The following is a 15,000-nucleotide window of genomic DNA, read 5'->3' on the forward strand; positions in this document are numbered from 1 at the left end:
TGAACTGAGGCTTTGGCGGAGAGCTGCGTTCCTCACTTCTTCCCTGTACTCTAAGACTGCGGCGTGTGTGTGCGTGCGTGCGTGCACGCGTGTGTGTGTCTGTGGAAGCATGAGGTGGTGTGGAAGGCCGGGCGTGGCCCTGTTCCTGGGCGTGGTCCTTTGCTTCAGCGGGACACCTGGCTCCAGTACCCTGGATATCCCGCTGGAGGGTAAGCAACCATCTTTCAAAAATGCCTACAACTTTGCCACTCTTACTTACCAGGGATGTTTTATCTGTGTGTTAAAAAATTTGGCAAAGTGTTATGCTAAGGGCTTTAATGAAAACAAGTATTCAGTAATGTTTTAGTTACCTAGAGGAAAGCTATAACTGCAGTGTTAGCATCCTTTTTATGTTAAATGCTTAAAGTTCAATTTTGTTTTCAAATAATACATTACACTTCACATTAAGAGTCCCTTAACTGACATAATCAATGTACTACTTTATAAAAACTGAAATGAAATGAAAATAATTATTCATGTTCACGTATTACATGTGATTACCCATGATACGTAATGTGCTCAGAATTAAATACCCTTAATAAATGTTTCGGCTTTGTTCAATATCAAATCCTTTTTTGACTAGTGTAAGAAAATGTATGTTGTTCATAACTGTGAAGGTCCGCAGTGAGGAACTGGATGTGAGAAGAATCAATGAAAAGCTGTGTTTTTGCATTCAAACATTTTCCCAGCAGGCAGCCTTACTATACACGCTGACTGTTGCTGTGGAAACCAGATTCAAGTTTTACTTGTCTTAAATTATTCACAGTATATCTGTAGGGCTTCAATTCTAAGTGAGAAAGAAATAAAAAAAATACAAAATAAGAATTTGTAAAATTCTAATGCTTTAACCCTTCTGAAAGAATCCAAGTCATGGCTGAAACAAACTACTGTTCAAAGACACTGCTCTAAATCTGTTTAATGCATCTGGAAAGATTGTGCTCCAATGAAGAAAGTGATTTATGAAACTGGCCCTATGTTTGTGTTTGTTTCCCTGGCTGCACTGGATTTTCTAGTTTTAAGTCTGATAAACAGTAAGTGTGTGATGGTTTGTCCCTTTTTCTCCACCGTAGTGACGTCATGTGACCATACCTCTATGGTTGTCTCTCATTATTAGAAGACATGATAATCCAAAGATGCCATATCTCATCTACACTATCATCATTCATTTCTAATATCAGGGCCTGTCTTATACCTGGTCAAACACAGCACACCCATAGTATTGTGCTTCTCTGTGATTTAGCACTCATAGCTAAGCGTTTCATATTTTATCAACTTCAAAAGTGTTCATATCATATCAAAACATGCTATTAACAGGAGGGTAGGATACAAATTGGCGTTTAATTGGGGGCCATGTTCACTCGTCATCTGGCAATGAAAGTGTACGTGTGAAACGATGAAAGTCGTTTTTAATGATTGGGTGCCATTGATGTAGAGACTCATTAAAGCCTTGTTATGAAAAAGGACATGGAACTGAAACTGTTTATTTGACATTAGTCATACTACAAGGGCATCATAAACAAGTGCTTTTAAGCCATTTCAAAATCACAATTAACTCCAAGCATTGATGTTGTGTATGCTACCCATATATTTAAAATCCAACCAACAATCCAGCCTAGCCCAGCAAGCACACTTTATGGGATTTTCAGTATAAATGCGCGTTTGCCTGCTTTAAATGTGGATCTCTTTGCCTCTGCATCCTGCAGTCGAACAGCTCCCCACTATCACAGCACAGTCCCTGAACACCGTGATCGCCTTCCCATTCGATGAGAGTTACTCCATGACGTGTGAAGCCAAAGGCAACCCTGAGCCTAAGTGAGTAACTGCAGTATACACACACACACCACACATACACACACACACACACATACACACACACACACACACACACACACACACACACACACACACACACACACACACACACACACACACACACGCACACACGCACAAACGCATGCACAAACACACATAAATAAAGTGGGAGATGAGAGCTCATTAGCAGGCCAGCCAAAAACACTACCAGTGCATCACTGGCATTTCAAAGCGCCTGTTCAAAGCTTCTGACATCGTTTGATTTGGAATTTTTTTTGGTATCAGTGCCAGCAATGCATATTAGAGTCAATGCACTCTTAGCTCTTTGGATGCATCTCAGTGACATGTAAGGCCATGTGTGATGGGGTGTGTTTGTCTATAGGTTCCAATGGACAAAAAATGGGCAGGAGTTTGATCCTTACCAAGAACCCCGACTGCTTGCGGAGGATGACTCGGGGACCTTCGTCATTCCCAACAGCGGGAATCTCACAGAATTCCAGGGCATCTACCGTTGCTACGCTTCAAACAAACTGGGCACGGCAATATCGGAGGAGATCAAGTTTGTTGTGCCCCGTGAGTATCGCCGAACGCTCTACACTCGCTCTGTTCCGCTAACGTGATACGGGACCCGAAATTCAATAAGGCAAACGCAGTGGTCCTCTGTGGGTTGTGTACACCATTCACACACACACACATACACACACAAGAATTACTTGAAGCCCACCGCCAGACAGCAGTCCTCTTCCCCCAGCAAACCTTTAGGGCTAGGGAACGGAGACAGAAAGGAATGAGAAATCTGCTCTCCATATAATTTCCCCGGACACATTTTTCATTTCGCTCCTGAGCAAACCACATAAATCCTTAAAGATGGCTCGGCTCAAAGGTAACTGTGTCAAACCCCAGCCAACCCTCAGTCACTCAGCCCCGTTTGTCTCGCCAGTGTAACAACAGTAATGGCATCCTTTATGCTATTCCCCTGTACCTCAGTGCTGTAGAGTGGAGTGTAAATCAACTCTGATTTAAAAGAGCCCATGTGAATATCATTCAGTGACTGCCACCTGCAGGATGGAAAGGATTTAACAAAGACTGATTGTTGCCTTTTTTTTCCCCTCTCTCTCTTTCTCTCTCTCTCTTGTCTCGTTTTGCTCTTTGTTTTTTCGTTTAAGATGTTCCGAAATTCCCAAAAGAGAAAATTGATCCCATCGTAGTGGAGGAGGGTCAGCCTGTAACTTTGAAATGCAACCCTCCCAAAGGAATCCCTCCTTTGCAAATCTACTGGATGACAATAGGTAAGTGGCCCAGCGTAGTAGTACAACTCCAGATAGAGTGGTGATGAGATGGATGCTGGGGTGCAAAGGTTAAATGTCAGCATTAGCATACTGGTGTGTTTAAAGTACTGATGTTGGACGTGAACGGATGTGTTTCTAATGTTCAGGGTATGTTTGCGTCTAGTGTATGTTTAGTGTTCAGCATGAGCATTTCTCACCAGGGTTATTGTGGTTCACTTCTCAACAGTCAACCCTGAATCTGCTTTAACCGGGTCCTTTGCATAAGTCGTACATTATTGTCATTCCAAAAGGTTCCATGTTTTTTTCTGTTTGTGTTTGAATACAGTGTTATTAAAATGGTACATGGTAGTGAATCCATTAAAGAATGCATATACATTACATGACTGCAGCGTGGACTTCATGCTTTGCCTGCCTGTTTCCCTTCCAGGTCTCCAGCATATTGAGCAGGATGAGAGGGTGTCCATGGGCCTGAATGGAAACCTGTACTTCGCCAACGCTCTGCAGAGGGACAGCCGTAGGGACTACTGCTGCTTCGCCTCTTTCCCCAGGATCAGGACCATTGTGCAGAAAACCGCCATGTCTCTGGTGGTGAAAAGCAGTATGTTTATCAGGACTTTAGACACTTTGTTTCTGCTCTGACGTTTAGTGCACAGTAGTGACTATACCAGCACAAGTAACAAAAATAACAGATTTCGATATCCTACCGCAGTCTTTGGTTTAAGTCGCTCAGATGCCATCACATTCTATATTCAACATTCCTTTTTAAAACATTCCACTTGATGACAGATGACAGAACTGAGTCTCAACAGGGGATGAAAATGTACAGCTGTAATCTCAGCTCTGGCAGATAGGGGCAGTTTGGGTATCCCTGCTCGTTCCTCTGTAGAGAGAGAGTGGGAGACAGACAGAGAGAAAGAGAGAGAGAGAGAGAGAGAGAGAGAGCGAGAGAGAGAGAGAAAGAGAGAGGGAGGGAGAGAGAGAGAGAGAGACAGGGAGAGAGAGAGATAGATTCTCATACAGATTGTGTTCCTGTCACTTCCACAACCTTTCATTTCTCCATCTCTCAAGTGCTTGTTGGCCTTCAGCGAGGAATTTGTGAAAGAAATGGGACGCTCTCAAGCAGCCCCGTTGATAATGCCATCTGCAAGGGATCATTTCTCAGAGAGCATCCACACACACTTACCTTTGTCTTCTCTGTGTGATGTTTTTTTTTCATTTTATTCATATTTTTCCATGAACTGCTTGGTCTTATTTTCTTTTAGTTAATTTGCACATTTCCATGTTCCCCCCATCTCTCCATTTCAGCTGGGTTAATGAGTGACTCAGCGTCAGATAGCGGTCTTGGTAAGTGCTATTTGTAGAAAACCACACATTTTCCATGAAACATAGAATGATTGTTTTGTTAGAACAGTTTTTTTTCCCATGCAGAAAAAAATGCTTTCAGGTCATTTCTGTCCAGGCACTTTCATGTTGCTAGGGTAGAAGACACAAGGAGCCAACATGTTATATCCATAAATATATATATATATCCATTAGATATTCCCCACGTAACATGTTTGTTCTCCCTGGCAGCCAATTCCATTCTGAAGAGCAAACCAAGTCTTCTGTCGCCCTCTGGTGTTCAAACCTACACACACCTAGTGAAAGGAGAGGAGTTGTTGCTGGAGTGCATTGCTGCAGGGATGTAAGTACGCTTTACCTATCATTGAGATATTACTAATAATATGACCTTTGCCCATATGACAAACAATTATCCCTTTATAGTCACATTGCCTGCATTTTCTCATGGATTTGAGTCAAACACATCACTGGTATTTACATTTTCAGTGGGTATGTGACTAAATTAGTATGGTAAAATTTGGGCATAGGACACAAAGCTCTACCTACGTGTACATTCTAAGCGACCTAATTTACATCTTTAAAAGATCACATATATTGTAAGGGGTTTGTTAGCATTGCTGTAATACCCAACACATGCAGGCAGGGAGGAAGCAGAGAAAATCTCACTTCATCTCACTCTTCACCAAACACTCTCTTTTCCTCCTGCGATCGACTCAAGTCCCACTCCAAAGGTTGAGTGGGTCAAAGTGGGCCACGGACTCCCCGATCGAGCCATCGTGGAGAATCATGGGAAGGTCCTGAACATCCAAAAGGTCCAACAGGAGGACGAGGGCCAGTACAAGTGCAAGGCCAAGAACTCCTACGGCGAGGCCGTCCACTCCTTCCACGTCATAGTGGAGGGTGAGAGTCCATTCAGGGTCACTCATTCTATCTCTGTAGTCTGTAGTTATATATTGAGGTATAGCTTAAATATGACATTGCGTTATTCTATATTTTGGTGTATGCCAGTATATGTGTAATTATGTTTATTATTTTGATCAAACTAAACTGGCCACCGTCTTAGCTGCTGAAAAGTATTTTGCAGAAGATGCAGACTAGAAGATGTGCAGTTGTCATCGTACGGCATACACTGTCGCTCTCTTACATACCGAGGAGTCTTTTTTACGGTTGTGATAATTCTGTGAAAACTGACCACATCTCTTTACTCACGCTCCTCGTCTCATCCTCTCAGAGCCCCCTCAGTGGGACGCCAAGCCTGAGAGCCAGCTGAGCATGATCGGCTCCGATGTGCTCATCAAGTGCTCGGCCTACGGTAACCCCAAGCCCACCGTCTCGTGGATGGTGAACGGCCTTCCTCTGAACGGTACTGCTACGGTTCACCCATCCCCGTCCAGCACCAATGCTCCACCCTATCCGTGCTGCCCCTCTCACTGAGCGCTCTGCTTTTCCTCCACAGAGGTGCCGGCCACCAACAGGAAGGTGTTTGATGATAAGATCATCCTGCATAAGGCCAGCTCCAGCGACAGTGCCGCTTATCAGTGTGAAGCGTCCAACAAGCACGGCACCATCTTGGCCAACGCCAACATCATGATCATGAGTACGTGCACGTACTGTGCCTTTAACTTTTGGGACGACTCTCGAGTGGGTATCCCAGACTTCTCTCTTCTCTTGGAGCCTCTATCTATCCTCGCAGTCATTTCCCTGCTGGGCGTTTCAAATCCAACAATTTAAATATTGATAAGAAGTACATAAACATGGTGAGACAGAGCAAAAGATACACCAACAAACAAACAAACAAAAGCAAAAAAGTGGAGTGGAGAGAAAATCCTGTTGCTTGGGAAGCATCTGCTCCTTTGACAGATGTGTGTGTGTGTGTGTGTGTGTGTGTGTGTGTATGTGTGTGTGTGTGTGGGTGTGTGTCTGGCTTGAGAGGGAGAGCTGCCCTTTGCCTTTATTGTGGCTGCTGAAGGAAAAGACTGCCACAGAGGGCTGAGGTCACCCACATACCTTCTCTCAGTCCCCCCAGAGGGTCTCTCAGAGAGGAGCTAGGCTCTTTTATATGCTAACACGCGTGTCTTCCCCATTCTTATTCAACTGCAGTAAGTGGACCATGTGCCACATTCATCTGAGAACATGAAGAGAAAGCGAGAGAGAGAGGGAGAGAGAGTGACTGGTCTCCGTTTGGCTTTTCAATAAACTGCCAGGAAGTCTATTTGCAGTCCAGCCAGTTTCACAGTGTCTGTGGTGTGTTTAAAAACACAGCCTCGCCTGCTGGAGGCAGATATGGGAGAAAGCCCATGACAGTCGCAGTTTGGCTTTCTGAATGAATACTGCATTCGCCATCCAAATGTGTGCCTGCTATCCCCTGCAGTGAATCAGGTTGAAATCACATGCCTTGCACAAAACACACACACACTCACACACATTTTGAGTGTTTATTTTGGTTGTGGTTTGATTGCCTCTCCATGCAGACCTGCCGCCGGTGATTGTGACGGAGGACAGCCTGCAGTACTTAGCCGTGGAGGGGAAAAGTGTGATCCTGCACTGCAAAACCTTTAGCTCGCCACCCTCTATCATCACCTGGTAGGCCACCATTTCACCACCTGCTTACTCTCCAGATCAACAACAACTGATTTACACATACCCTGTCCCTACTCATAACCACGGAGACAGATGTATGTTCATTTTGACCAACAGAGTCTGGGTATTGACATCAGGTAATATTAACACCAGCAGTGTCCAATAGGGTGCAGTAAAACACCAGGCAGGGCGCTGTTGTCATGTTCAGTAGCTGTCCTGAACTAAATGAAATATTGTTTGTGGTAAGGATCTGATTTGGGACAAAGGATGTGGACTCACTGTGTTTCTGCACTTGGACAATTTCTCTTTTATTCTACTTCTTATGCGCAGGAGCAAAGAAGACAGTGCCGATTTTGTAGAAGGGCCAAGGTTTCACCTCCATGAGAATGGCTCCCTGGAAATCTCGGCAGTGGAGGAAGAGGACATGGGAGAGTTTTCATGCATCGCCAAAAACGTGGAGGGCTTATCGGCCATCACCGCCATCCTGGAAATAAAAGGTGGACGTCGGCTAGTGGACCACAGATGTTTCATTTAAGACAGCGAGCACAGTCTGACGGATCTTCTCCTGTTTCGTATTCTAGATCCCACCAGAATAGTGGACCCACCGCTGGATCTGCGCATCCTGATAGGAACCACAGCACAGTTTGCCTGTCAAGCTGAGTTCGACCAGTCCTTCAACCACGCCATGGAGACATTCTGGCTCAAAGACGGGGTGGTGATAGCACTCAACGAGACTGAGAATATGGGGTAATTCTTTTTTTTTTGTTATACACAGCAAATATGTTAAATCCCTTATGTTATTGGTTGGGGACTTCCCACAGCATACCCAACAACCTAGCGTAAGCACACTACAACCATCATACAAATACTTAACAATATTTAACAACAACAACAACAACAATGCCTTTGTGAGCATTTCACTGGGGTTGTCAAGTGGGCGACTTCCTTCGATAGTGTTTTGTTGAATTAGGCCCACACCACCTCCAGAAGGGTCAACAGTGGTGTCTGGCGTCCCAGACCAACCCCCCTTCATACTCACAATGGGTTAGGACACATGTCAATACCAGGGACAACAGATACACCTCAAGATACACCCACACATTGCTAAGAGTCTTCTCCACAACAACCATGACCGAATGTCAGTCCAACCGGGTTCTTCAGCTATACTTGGGCCCATTTGCAGGTGTCTCTAAGTATGCCATCTTCAGCTTTATCTATGCCCCGTTGATGCAGGCTCAAAGTAGACCAAAATCGAGAAGAACTTGTAAAGTAAAGTAAAGTAAAGCACCGCCTAACTTTTCTAGGGACAAGATGTTTTAAAGCGCTGTGTCTCGCGAGACTTACCGATCAATGCCTTGCTGTATCCTTGCACCAACAGCTATTTAGTGGATGATGGGATCCTCCAGATTGCCAACGTGAGCTACTCAAACCAGGGCAGATACTCATGTGTGGTCCGAAGCCCGGTGGACCAAGATATTGCGTCGGCACAGCTGATCGTTCTGGGTGAGTGAGTATGTCTGACACATTCACTTCTGGCATCACACACACAGACACAGACACACGCACAGACACACACACATAGAAAAAACAGGGTGTTTTTATAGAAGAAAAACACTTTGTTTTTTATATGCTAGTGCTAAAACCTAAAACAAGCCATAATATCCCGTTTGAGCACAATAATCTAAAGATACATTAAAGGCACTCTTGAGCATTACACAACCGGTAGTTGGATTTGGTAATAATTGCTCTGACTTAATCAAAGTTTTCCCCAATATCCTAATAAATACCTGGAGGTTCTATTATGCCTGAGTAAGACCAGATTTCCATACTGCACTTGTTCTGTATGCATTTATGTAATAACTATATATGTATAACATGTACATTATGTGCATAATGTTTAAAGTATTTATACAATGGATATCCTAGCATCATTTCAATTTGATCACTTTGTTCATAATTCAATGATTAGGGAGTTCCTGGTCAAATCCTCAAAATGTGCCTGACTGGACGGAAGTAAAAATAAGCCATGGACTCTGAGGCCAAGTGCACTCCATGGGGTGTGCTGTCTGAGGTCGCAGCCCAAGAGGATTGTGTATTGTCTGTGTATCTATCAAAGCCGTGTTTTTCCCCCCCCAGATGTCCCTGATGCACCAGAAGACCTGATGTTGTCGGAACTCAGCGGAAAGAGTGTGAAGCTGAAATGGATCCCGGGGGACGACCACAACAGCTCAACCACCGGTAATTGGACCATGCCTTGGACCAGCCTTTTTTTCATTCCTGTTGCACCTCTGCAGCAGGCCAGGGCAGAACACAGCCTAGTTATGATGAATGTGTGACACATTGACACATTTCCCGTAGACATGCTTCATTATTCACGTGGCAGGGGTCGATGGGAGTTATCTGCATAGTTAAGGCATGGGCTCCTTAATGAGAGCTGCGTGCCCCGCCGACAGGGCACCATGGGAATTACCACCGCTAATCTTTTGGTTTGTTTTCTTTTTGTCCACAGAGTTTGTCATCGAGTTCGAGGAGAGCCAGCGGGAGCCGGGCATCTGGCGCGAGGCGCAGCGGGTCCCCGGCAGCCACACCTCGGCCACGCTGAAGCTCCACGGCCACGCCGACTACCGCTTCCGCGTGTCCGGGGTCAACGATGTGGGCACAGGGCGTCCAAGTGAGCCGTCGGAGAACTACAAGACTCCCGCGAGAGGTGAGTCATCTCTCAGTGTCCGTCGGAAGCGGGTTATTTTAGTACCCCACACTCGCACACCTGCTAGCCTCTGCCCTCTCCCCTAAGCAATCCCTCCTCTAGTTGAACTTCTTGTTGGGAATAATTGATTTCTACCCTCATTGAGATTCTAGGCCCTAATGTGCACATTTTACAGCCCATTTTTCCACTAACAATCCCAGCACTGACAAAATCCATATTTCTCCTCTCCCTCTCAAAGCTCCTGACAAGAACCCTGAAAATATCAAAATCGAAGGTCATTTGCCACATGAAATGGATATTAACTGGGAGGTAAGACACGTTATATGTTCTTCCAATACTCAGGCTGTAACCCTCAGCAACAGGATCCTGAGATAGAGGAACAAGATACTGAGGAAATGTATGTAAGTGAGGGAAAAGTTTGTTTTATTATTTATTTTTCTTTCAGTGAAGAAGAAGAAATTAATCTCAGTCATAATTTTGTAATCTTAGTTACATCTAAGAAAGAGCATTTTTAGGGAAAGCACTGTGCACAAGGAATTGGGGGAGATTTTTTATTATTCTGTGGTGAGCCATTGTGAGAGTGATCAAAGCGAATGGAATTCCTATGAAAGTCAGTCAGAGCAGCCTTTGATTAATAAGTGAGAAGGGAACGATTGGGGAGTGTGCGTCTCTTTTTTTTTACATGCAATAAATTCAGCCTACTGTAAAAAGATAAATCTCTGCCCTTCTTATTATCTTCCTAGCCCACCATCATAATGTAGTCTTGGCCCTCATAGTGAAGGTTCCTCATTGTTAATAGTGTGCCTTTGTGAATTTTTCTTGTGTCCTCTTCCATTCTCTATCGCACATCCATTATGTGGAGTCAGGGAGTCTCTATTCTTAAGATGACTTATCTCTCGTCATCAAAGCTGCACAGGCCACCTCACGTATTCTTTCTGTTTTAATGATACATTTATTGAAGCCTGATGAGGAACATGGTTTTACTAAATGTAACCTCACTCCGTTTCATTTGGGCTTCATCACGTTGTACTAGAAAGACTGAGGAGAGGTAGAAGATGTTGAACTCAGGTGCTATCCTCGTGGCTTTCGTTTATTAACTGACTCATTTCGTTGGCATGCGCCCATTATTAAATGGGGGCACTTGCGTCCTATCTCCTACCACAGGCTCTGGCGCCAATCGAGCATAACGGCCCAGGCCTGGAATATAAAGTGAGCTACCAGCGGCAGGGTTCAGACGAGGACTGGCAGGAACACATGGTGAAGAGGCACTCTTTCGTGGTGACGGACACCCCCACATTTGTCCCGTATGAGATCAAGATCCAGGCCCGAAATCACAAAGGCTGGGCGCCCGAGCCCCGCATCCTCACTGGCTACTCGGGAGAGGACTGTGAGTGATTTTGTCCTTTTTTCTCTCTCTCTCTCTCTCTTTCTCTCCCCCTCTTCTGTATCGCACCCAGATTACATTAATTCAGCAGCGGCGGCGCTATCGATGTTCACCCTCCCTAAGTGTCAGAGTATTGTTGACTGCTAGTCTTTTTTTTTTCTTTCTTGCCCTCACCTTGTTGTTAAATGCATATGGAACAGGTAAAGATTCACAAGAAATGCTGAGTGCACACTAATGCCTACGCTCGTATTAACCACATTGAATTTCATCGTCTTCCCCAGCGGTTCTCCTCCTCCTTTTTAAGAATTCACAGTCAAGCTGAAGTGTTTGCTTTGTGAAGCGGGGTGGAGGTTGGGCGGCTTGGATGGAAAAGTAAGAGGAGGCAGTCTTGGGGGGAAAAAAAACAAACAAAAAAACACTGACAAACCAACAGCACCACGTGTGAGTGTGTGAGTGTGTGAGTGTGTGAGTGTGTGAGTGTGTAAGTGTGTAAGTGTGTGAGTGTGTGAGTGTGTAAGTGTGTGAGTGTGTGTGTGTGTGAGTGTGTGAGTGTGTAAGTGTGTGAGTGTGTGAGTGTGTGAGTGTGTAAGTGTGTGAGTGTGTAAGTGTGTGAGTGTGTGAGTGTGTAAGTGTGTGAGTGTGTAAGTGTGTGAGTGTGTGAGTGTGTAAGTGTGTGAGTGTGTAAGTGTGTGAGTGTGTGAGTGTGTGAGTGTGAGTGTGTGTGTGAGTGTGTGTGTGAGTGAGTGTGTGTGTGAGTGAGTGTGTGAGTGTGTGAGTGTGTGAGTGTGTGTGTGTGTGAGTGTGTGAGTGTGTGAGTGTGTAAGTGTGTAAGTGTGTAAGTGTGTGAGTGTGAGCTGTCTGAAAGGGCCTGCAGGCTCAATCTTTGGTGTCCGGAGAGAGCACTCACTGGTTTAGGTGGGTTCCCTGCCGACTACTGATAGTGGGGAGCTGCGTGGCTTTATTGAGGATATTGAATGGTACACTAGGGGACGATTGCTTTACACAGGCTTTGTACTCCTCCGCACGCCGACAAATTAAATATTATCATAGCTCCGAGCTATTTACATCTTCAGTGCTAATTATTCTCTTGCCTTCAGTTTTCTTTTGGAGTTGCCCTCCTGATGGGATTGCAGGTCACTATTTCTCTGTGTTGTAGGATCTACACCATTCTTGTCTCCCTCCCTCCTTCCCTCTCTCTCTTCCTCTCTGTCTCTCTTCTCCCTCTCAATCTGTCTCACTCTGCTGCAGGCTCAGATCTCCCTCCCTCTTTTCCTTCTCTCTCTCTTTCTCTCTCTCTCTGTCTCTCTCTCTCTCTCTCTCTTTCTCTCCCTCACACACACACACAATCCCCCATCTCCTTTGCCACTAGTGGATTTTGTGTTTGTTCTTTGTTTACATCCTGTCTAGCTTTTCACTCAAGCTGTTGTTGTGGGTGTTTGCTAGGTCAAAGCCTGTAGACTTGCTGTGGTTTGTAGTCTGATGTCGTAATAGACTAGTTATTCAATCGCCATAATCTGTAATCTTTTAGATCCCTTAAATTATAAAGTGTGAATAGATGATGGTAGTATTTTGGTAACCTTCAAGGTAACTCTTTATATCAAGACTCCCTCAGTTAATATTCATGCATTTATAGGTTAGTTAGCATGAGCAAACCTTTCACTTTAAAGACAAATCCTGAATTTTATAGCCTACCTTTTAGCGTTCATTAACAAGCCATTAACTCTAGTATTAATGAAGTCATCTTTAGTTATAATAAATGCTCTATTAATATTAACAACCGCACTCCAGGGAACCTTAATATGAAGTGTTACCGCATTCAGAGAGAGTAGCTTTTAATAATAGAAAATGACGAGATTTTAATAAGATTGGATAGATGTTAAATGTTACGGATGGGACAACATGTAAACACATATTGCTAAATGGGATGTGAATGTTAGTGGCTGCAGTGTTGCGCTGTGGGTCTCATGTGGCTTCTAACATGAGTGTGTGTGTGTGGCTCTGCAGTTCCGTCTGCTGCCCCAGATGATGTGGCGGTGGAGGTGCTGAACAACACGCTGGTGAAGGTCAGCTGGATGCGTGTCCACAAGGACAAGCTGCACGGACATCTGGGAGGCTACAGGGTAATACCTCAAAACACGCCTTTGCTTTTTGAATTCCGCCTTAAAGGGGTCGACCCCTTGTCCAGAGGCCCCGAGTAGTCCCCACCACTGCACACCCCTCCCCTGGCCTCAGGGCAAACCATTCCAGCTCTCTGCTTCACAGACTCTTGACGGGAGATCCGTCTCTCCCCCTGAATACATTTATCCTTCCCACAGCATCCCCAAGCCATGCTGGCTCCCTGCGTGTGAAGAAATAGAAAAAAACCTGCCTACTGTTTGACTGCTCCCGGAGGTGTTTTTGTTGTTTGGAGAACATTCTTGGAAGCAGACCAACGCTTTAGTCATTCCCTTATGTTTTCACTTCCTTTTAAAAAAAATGATTTCCTGCACTGATAAAGTTTACTCTGGTCGTGCAAACTTTAGGTCTAGGTACCATCTGCCTCATGTGGACTTTCTTTGTTGGTGACCTCTGTGGCAGGTCAACTGGTGGAGGCTTCGTGGTTTGCTGGCCTCGAAGAAAAGCCACGGGGAGAAGCACACCCTGACATTTCCTGGGGACAGGAACAACGCCATGGTCCCTGGACTGAGGCCCTTCTCTGAATACAGCCTGATTGTCATGGTGTTCAATGGGAGAGGAAACGGACCCGGCAGCCACCCGGTCACCTTCAGAACCCCGGAAGGAGGTTGGACAAACATAGAACACAAGGATTTAGCGTATAGTCCATGCATAATGACACCTGACCCAAATAATATTTTGTCTTTCCCCTTCTGCAGTGCCAGACCAGGTATCCGTTCTCAGGAGCACTGATATCCAGAAGCGCTCTGTCTCTCTCACCTGGTCTCCTCCTATAGAACCCAATGGGGTTCTCACAGGGTACCTCCTCCAGTACCAGCTGAGTAAGTCTGCATCCCACCCCTTTCCTCATCCAAGCACCTATCTGCTGTCTTGCTGTTCTTAGAAGAGATCTCTCCAGGTCTCACCACTAGGAGATGTAGTTGTGCTTCTCTCCTCTCTGAGAGTGACACACAGCCGCATGCTGTGTGAATAATGCAGGCCCTTCCCAACACGAGTAGACGTAGCCCGGTGGAGATGTTAATGTGAGGAAAATGTGTGTGGATTAGCGCTCATACCGCTGAAGGGGAGGGCCGGGAGGGGTGAAATCCTCCGGGAACAGGCAGCCGCCGGAGTGGGTTGTGGCAGCCGTGGAGGTTTAAGGGTAAGCCTGCGGATGAGGAGGGAGCCACTGTAGGGAAAGGCGGCAATCGTGCGGGAAGTGAGGGCTCAGCATGGTGACCCGTATGAGCAGATGATGTAACCTCATCTGGCTAGAACAGGTTGTCCCTTATGTTACCGCCCCCCCCCCCAAACACACACACACTCACACACACACATACACTAAGTGATAAGGTGAATTTTAGGTGTGGCGGTGTTTTTTAAAACATGTTAGCCACACACCCCAACCCCCGATGTGACACGATCCAGATCAAGAGCCAATGCCCAAGGCCGCAGTGTCACAGCCTTCTGGCTTCTCCGCCAGCCGCTCCAGCCTGCCTGCCGAGGACTGCGCCACGGTTGAAGCATTTGCTGGGGCAGCACATTATGCCGGTGCGGCGAGAATGATGATGGGGCGAATTACAATATTAATTGTCTATGAAGCCGAGACTCTTAATTGGGTGTGATTCCGCGCCAGGCAGCCGCTGAGCAAGGCCAAGTGCCACGCTCCGATTTAGAAGAAAGGACGTTTCCAT

At 45.6% G+C, this 15,000-nt stretch overlaps 1 protein-coding gene across 9 annotated transcripts in view; it reads left to right on the forward strand.

Annotated features, from left to right (window-relative positions):
• Window positions 1-15,000, forward strand: part of chl1b (cell adhesion molecule L1-like b) — a 57,418-nt gene that overhangs the window by 33,180 nt on the left and 9,238 nt on the right. For 6 of the 9 annotated variants that reach the window (XM_031567250.2, XM_031567245.2, XM_031567251.2 and 3 more), the window contains exons 2-23: window positions 1-209; window positions 1,053-1,070; window positions 1,743-1,851; window positions 2,234-2,424; window positions 3,018-3,140; window positions 3,568-3,738; window positions 4,446-4,484; window positions 4,713-4,824; window positions 5,200-5,381; window positions 5,713-5,844; window positions 5,938-6,078; window positions 6,953-7,064; window positions 7,392-7,558; window positions 7,643-7,808; window positions 8,440-8,564; window positions 9,198-9,299; window positions 9,571-9,768; window positions 10,007-10,077; window positions 10,933-11,155; window positions 13,157-13,272; window positions 13,730-13,934; window positions 14,026-14,148. The exon at window positions 1-209 is cut by the window's left edge and continues 32 nt beyond it. In XM_031567250.2, the coding sequence (XP_031423110.1) occupies window positions 110-209; window positions 1,053-1,070; window positions 1,743-1,851; window positions 2,234-2,424; window positions 3,018-3,140; window positions 3,568-3,738; window positions 4,446-4,484; window positions 4,713-4,824; window positions 5,200-5,381; window positions 5,713-5,844; window positions 5,938-6,078; window positions 6,953-7,064; window positions 7,392-7,558; window positions 7,643-7,808; window positions 8,440-8,564; window positions 9,198-9,299; window positions 9,571-9,768; window positions 10,007-10,077; window positions 10,933-11,155; window positions 13,157-13,272; window positions 13,730-13,934; window positions 14,026-14,148 (2,926 nt within the window). In that variant the 5' untranslated portion in view covers window positions 1-109. The remainder of the gene's footprint in view (window positions 210-1,052; window positions 1,071-1,742; window positions 1,852-2,233; window positions 2,425-3,017; window positions 3,141-3,567; window positions 3,739-4,445; window positions 4,485-4,712; window positions 4,825-5,199; window positions 5,382-5,712; window positions 5,845-5,937; window positions 6,079-6,952; window positions 7,065-7,391; window positions 7,559-7,642; window positions 7,809-8,439; window positions 8,565-9,197; window positions 9,300-9,570; window positions 9,769-10,006; window positions 10,078-10,932; window positions 11,156-13,156; window positions 13,273-13,729; window positions 13,935-14,025; window positions 14,149-15,000) is intronic. The other 3 variants (XM_031567248.2, XM_031567247.2, XM_031567249.2) reach the window with 3 other exon arrangements.

Source organism: Clupea harengus, chromosome 5 (assembly GCF_900700415.2).
Source record: "Clupea harengus chromosome 5, Ch_v2.0.2, whole genome shotgun sequence".
NCBI lineage: Eukaryota > Metazoa > Chordata > Actinopteri > Clupeiformes > Clupeidae > Clupea > Clupea harengus.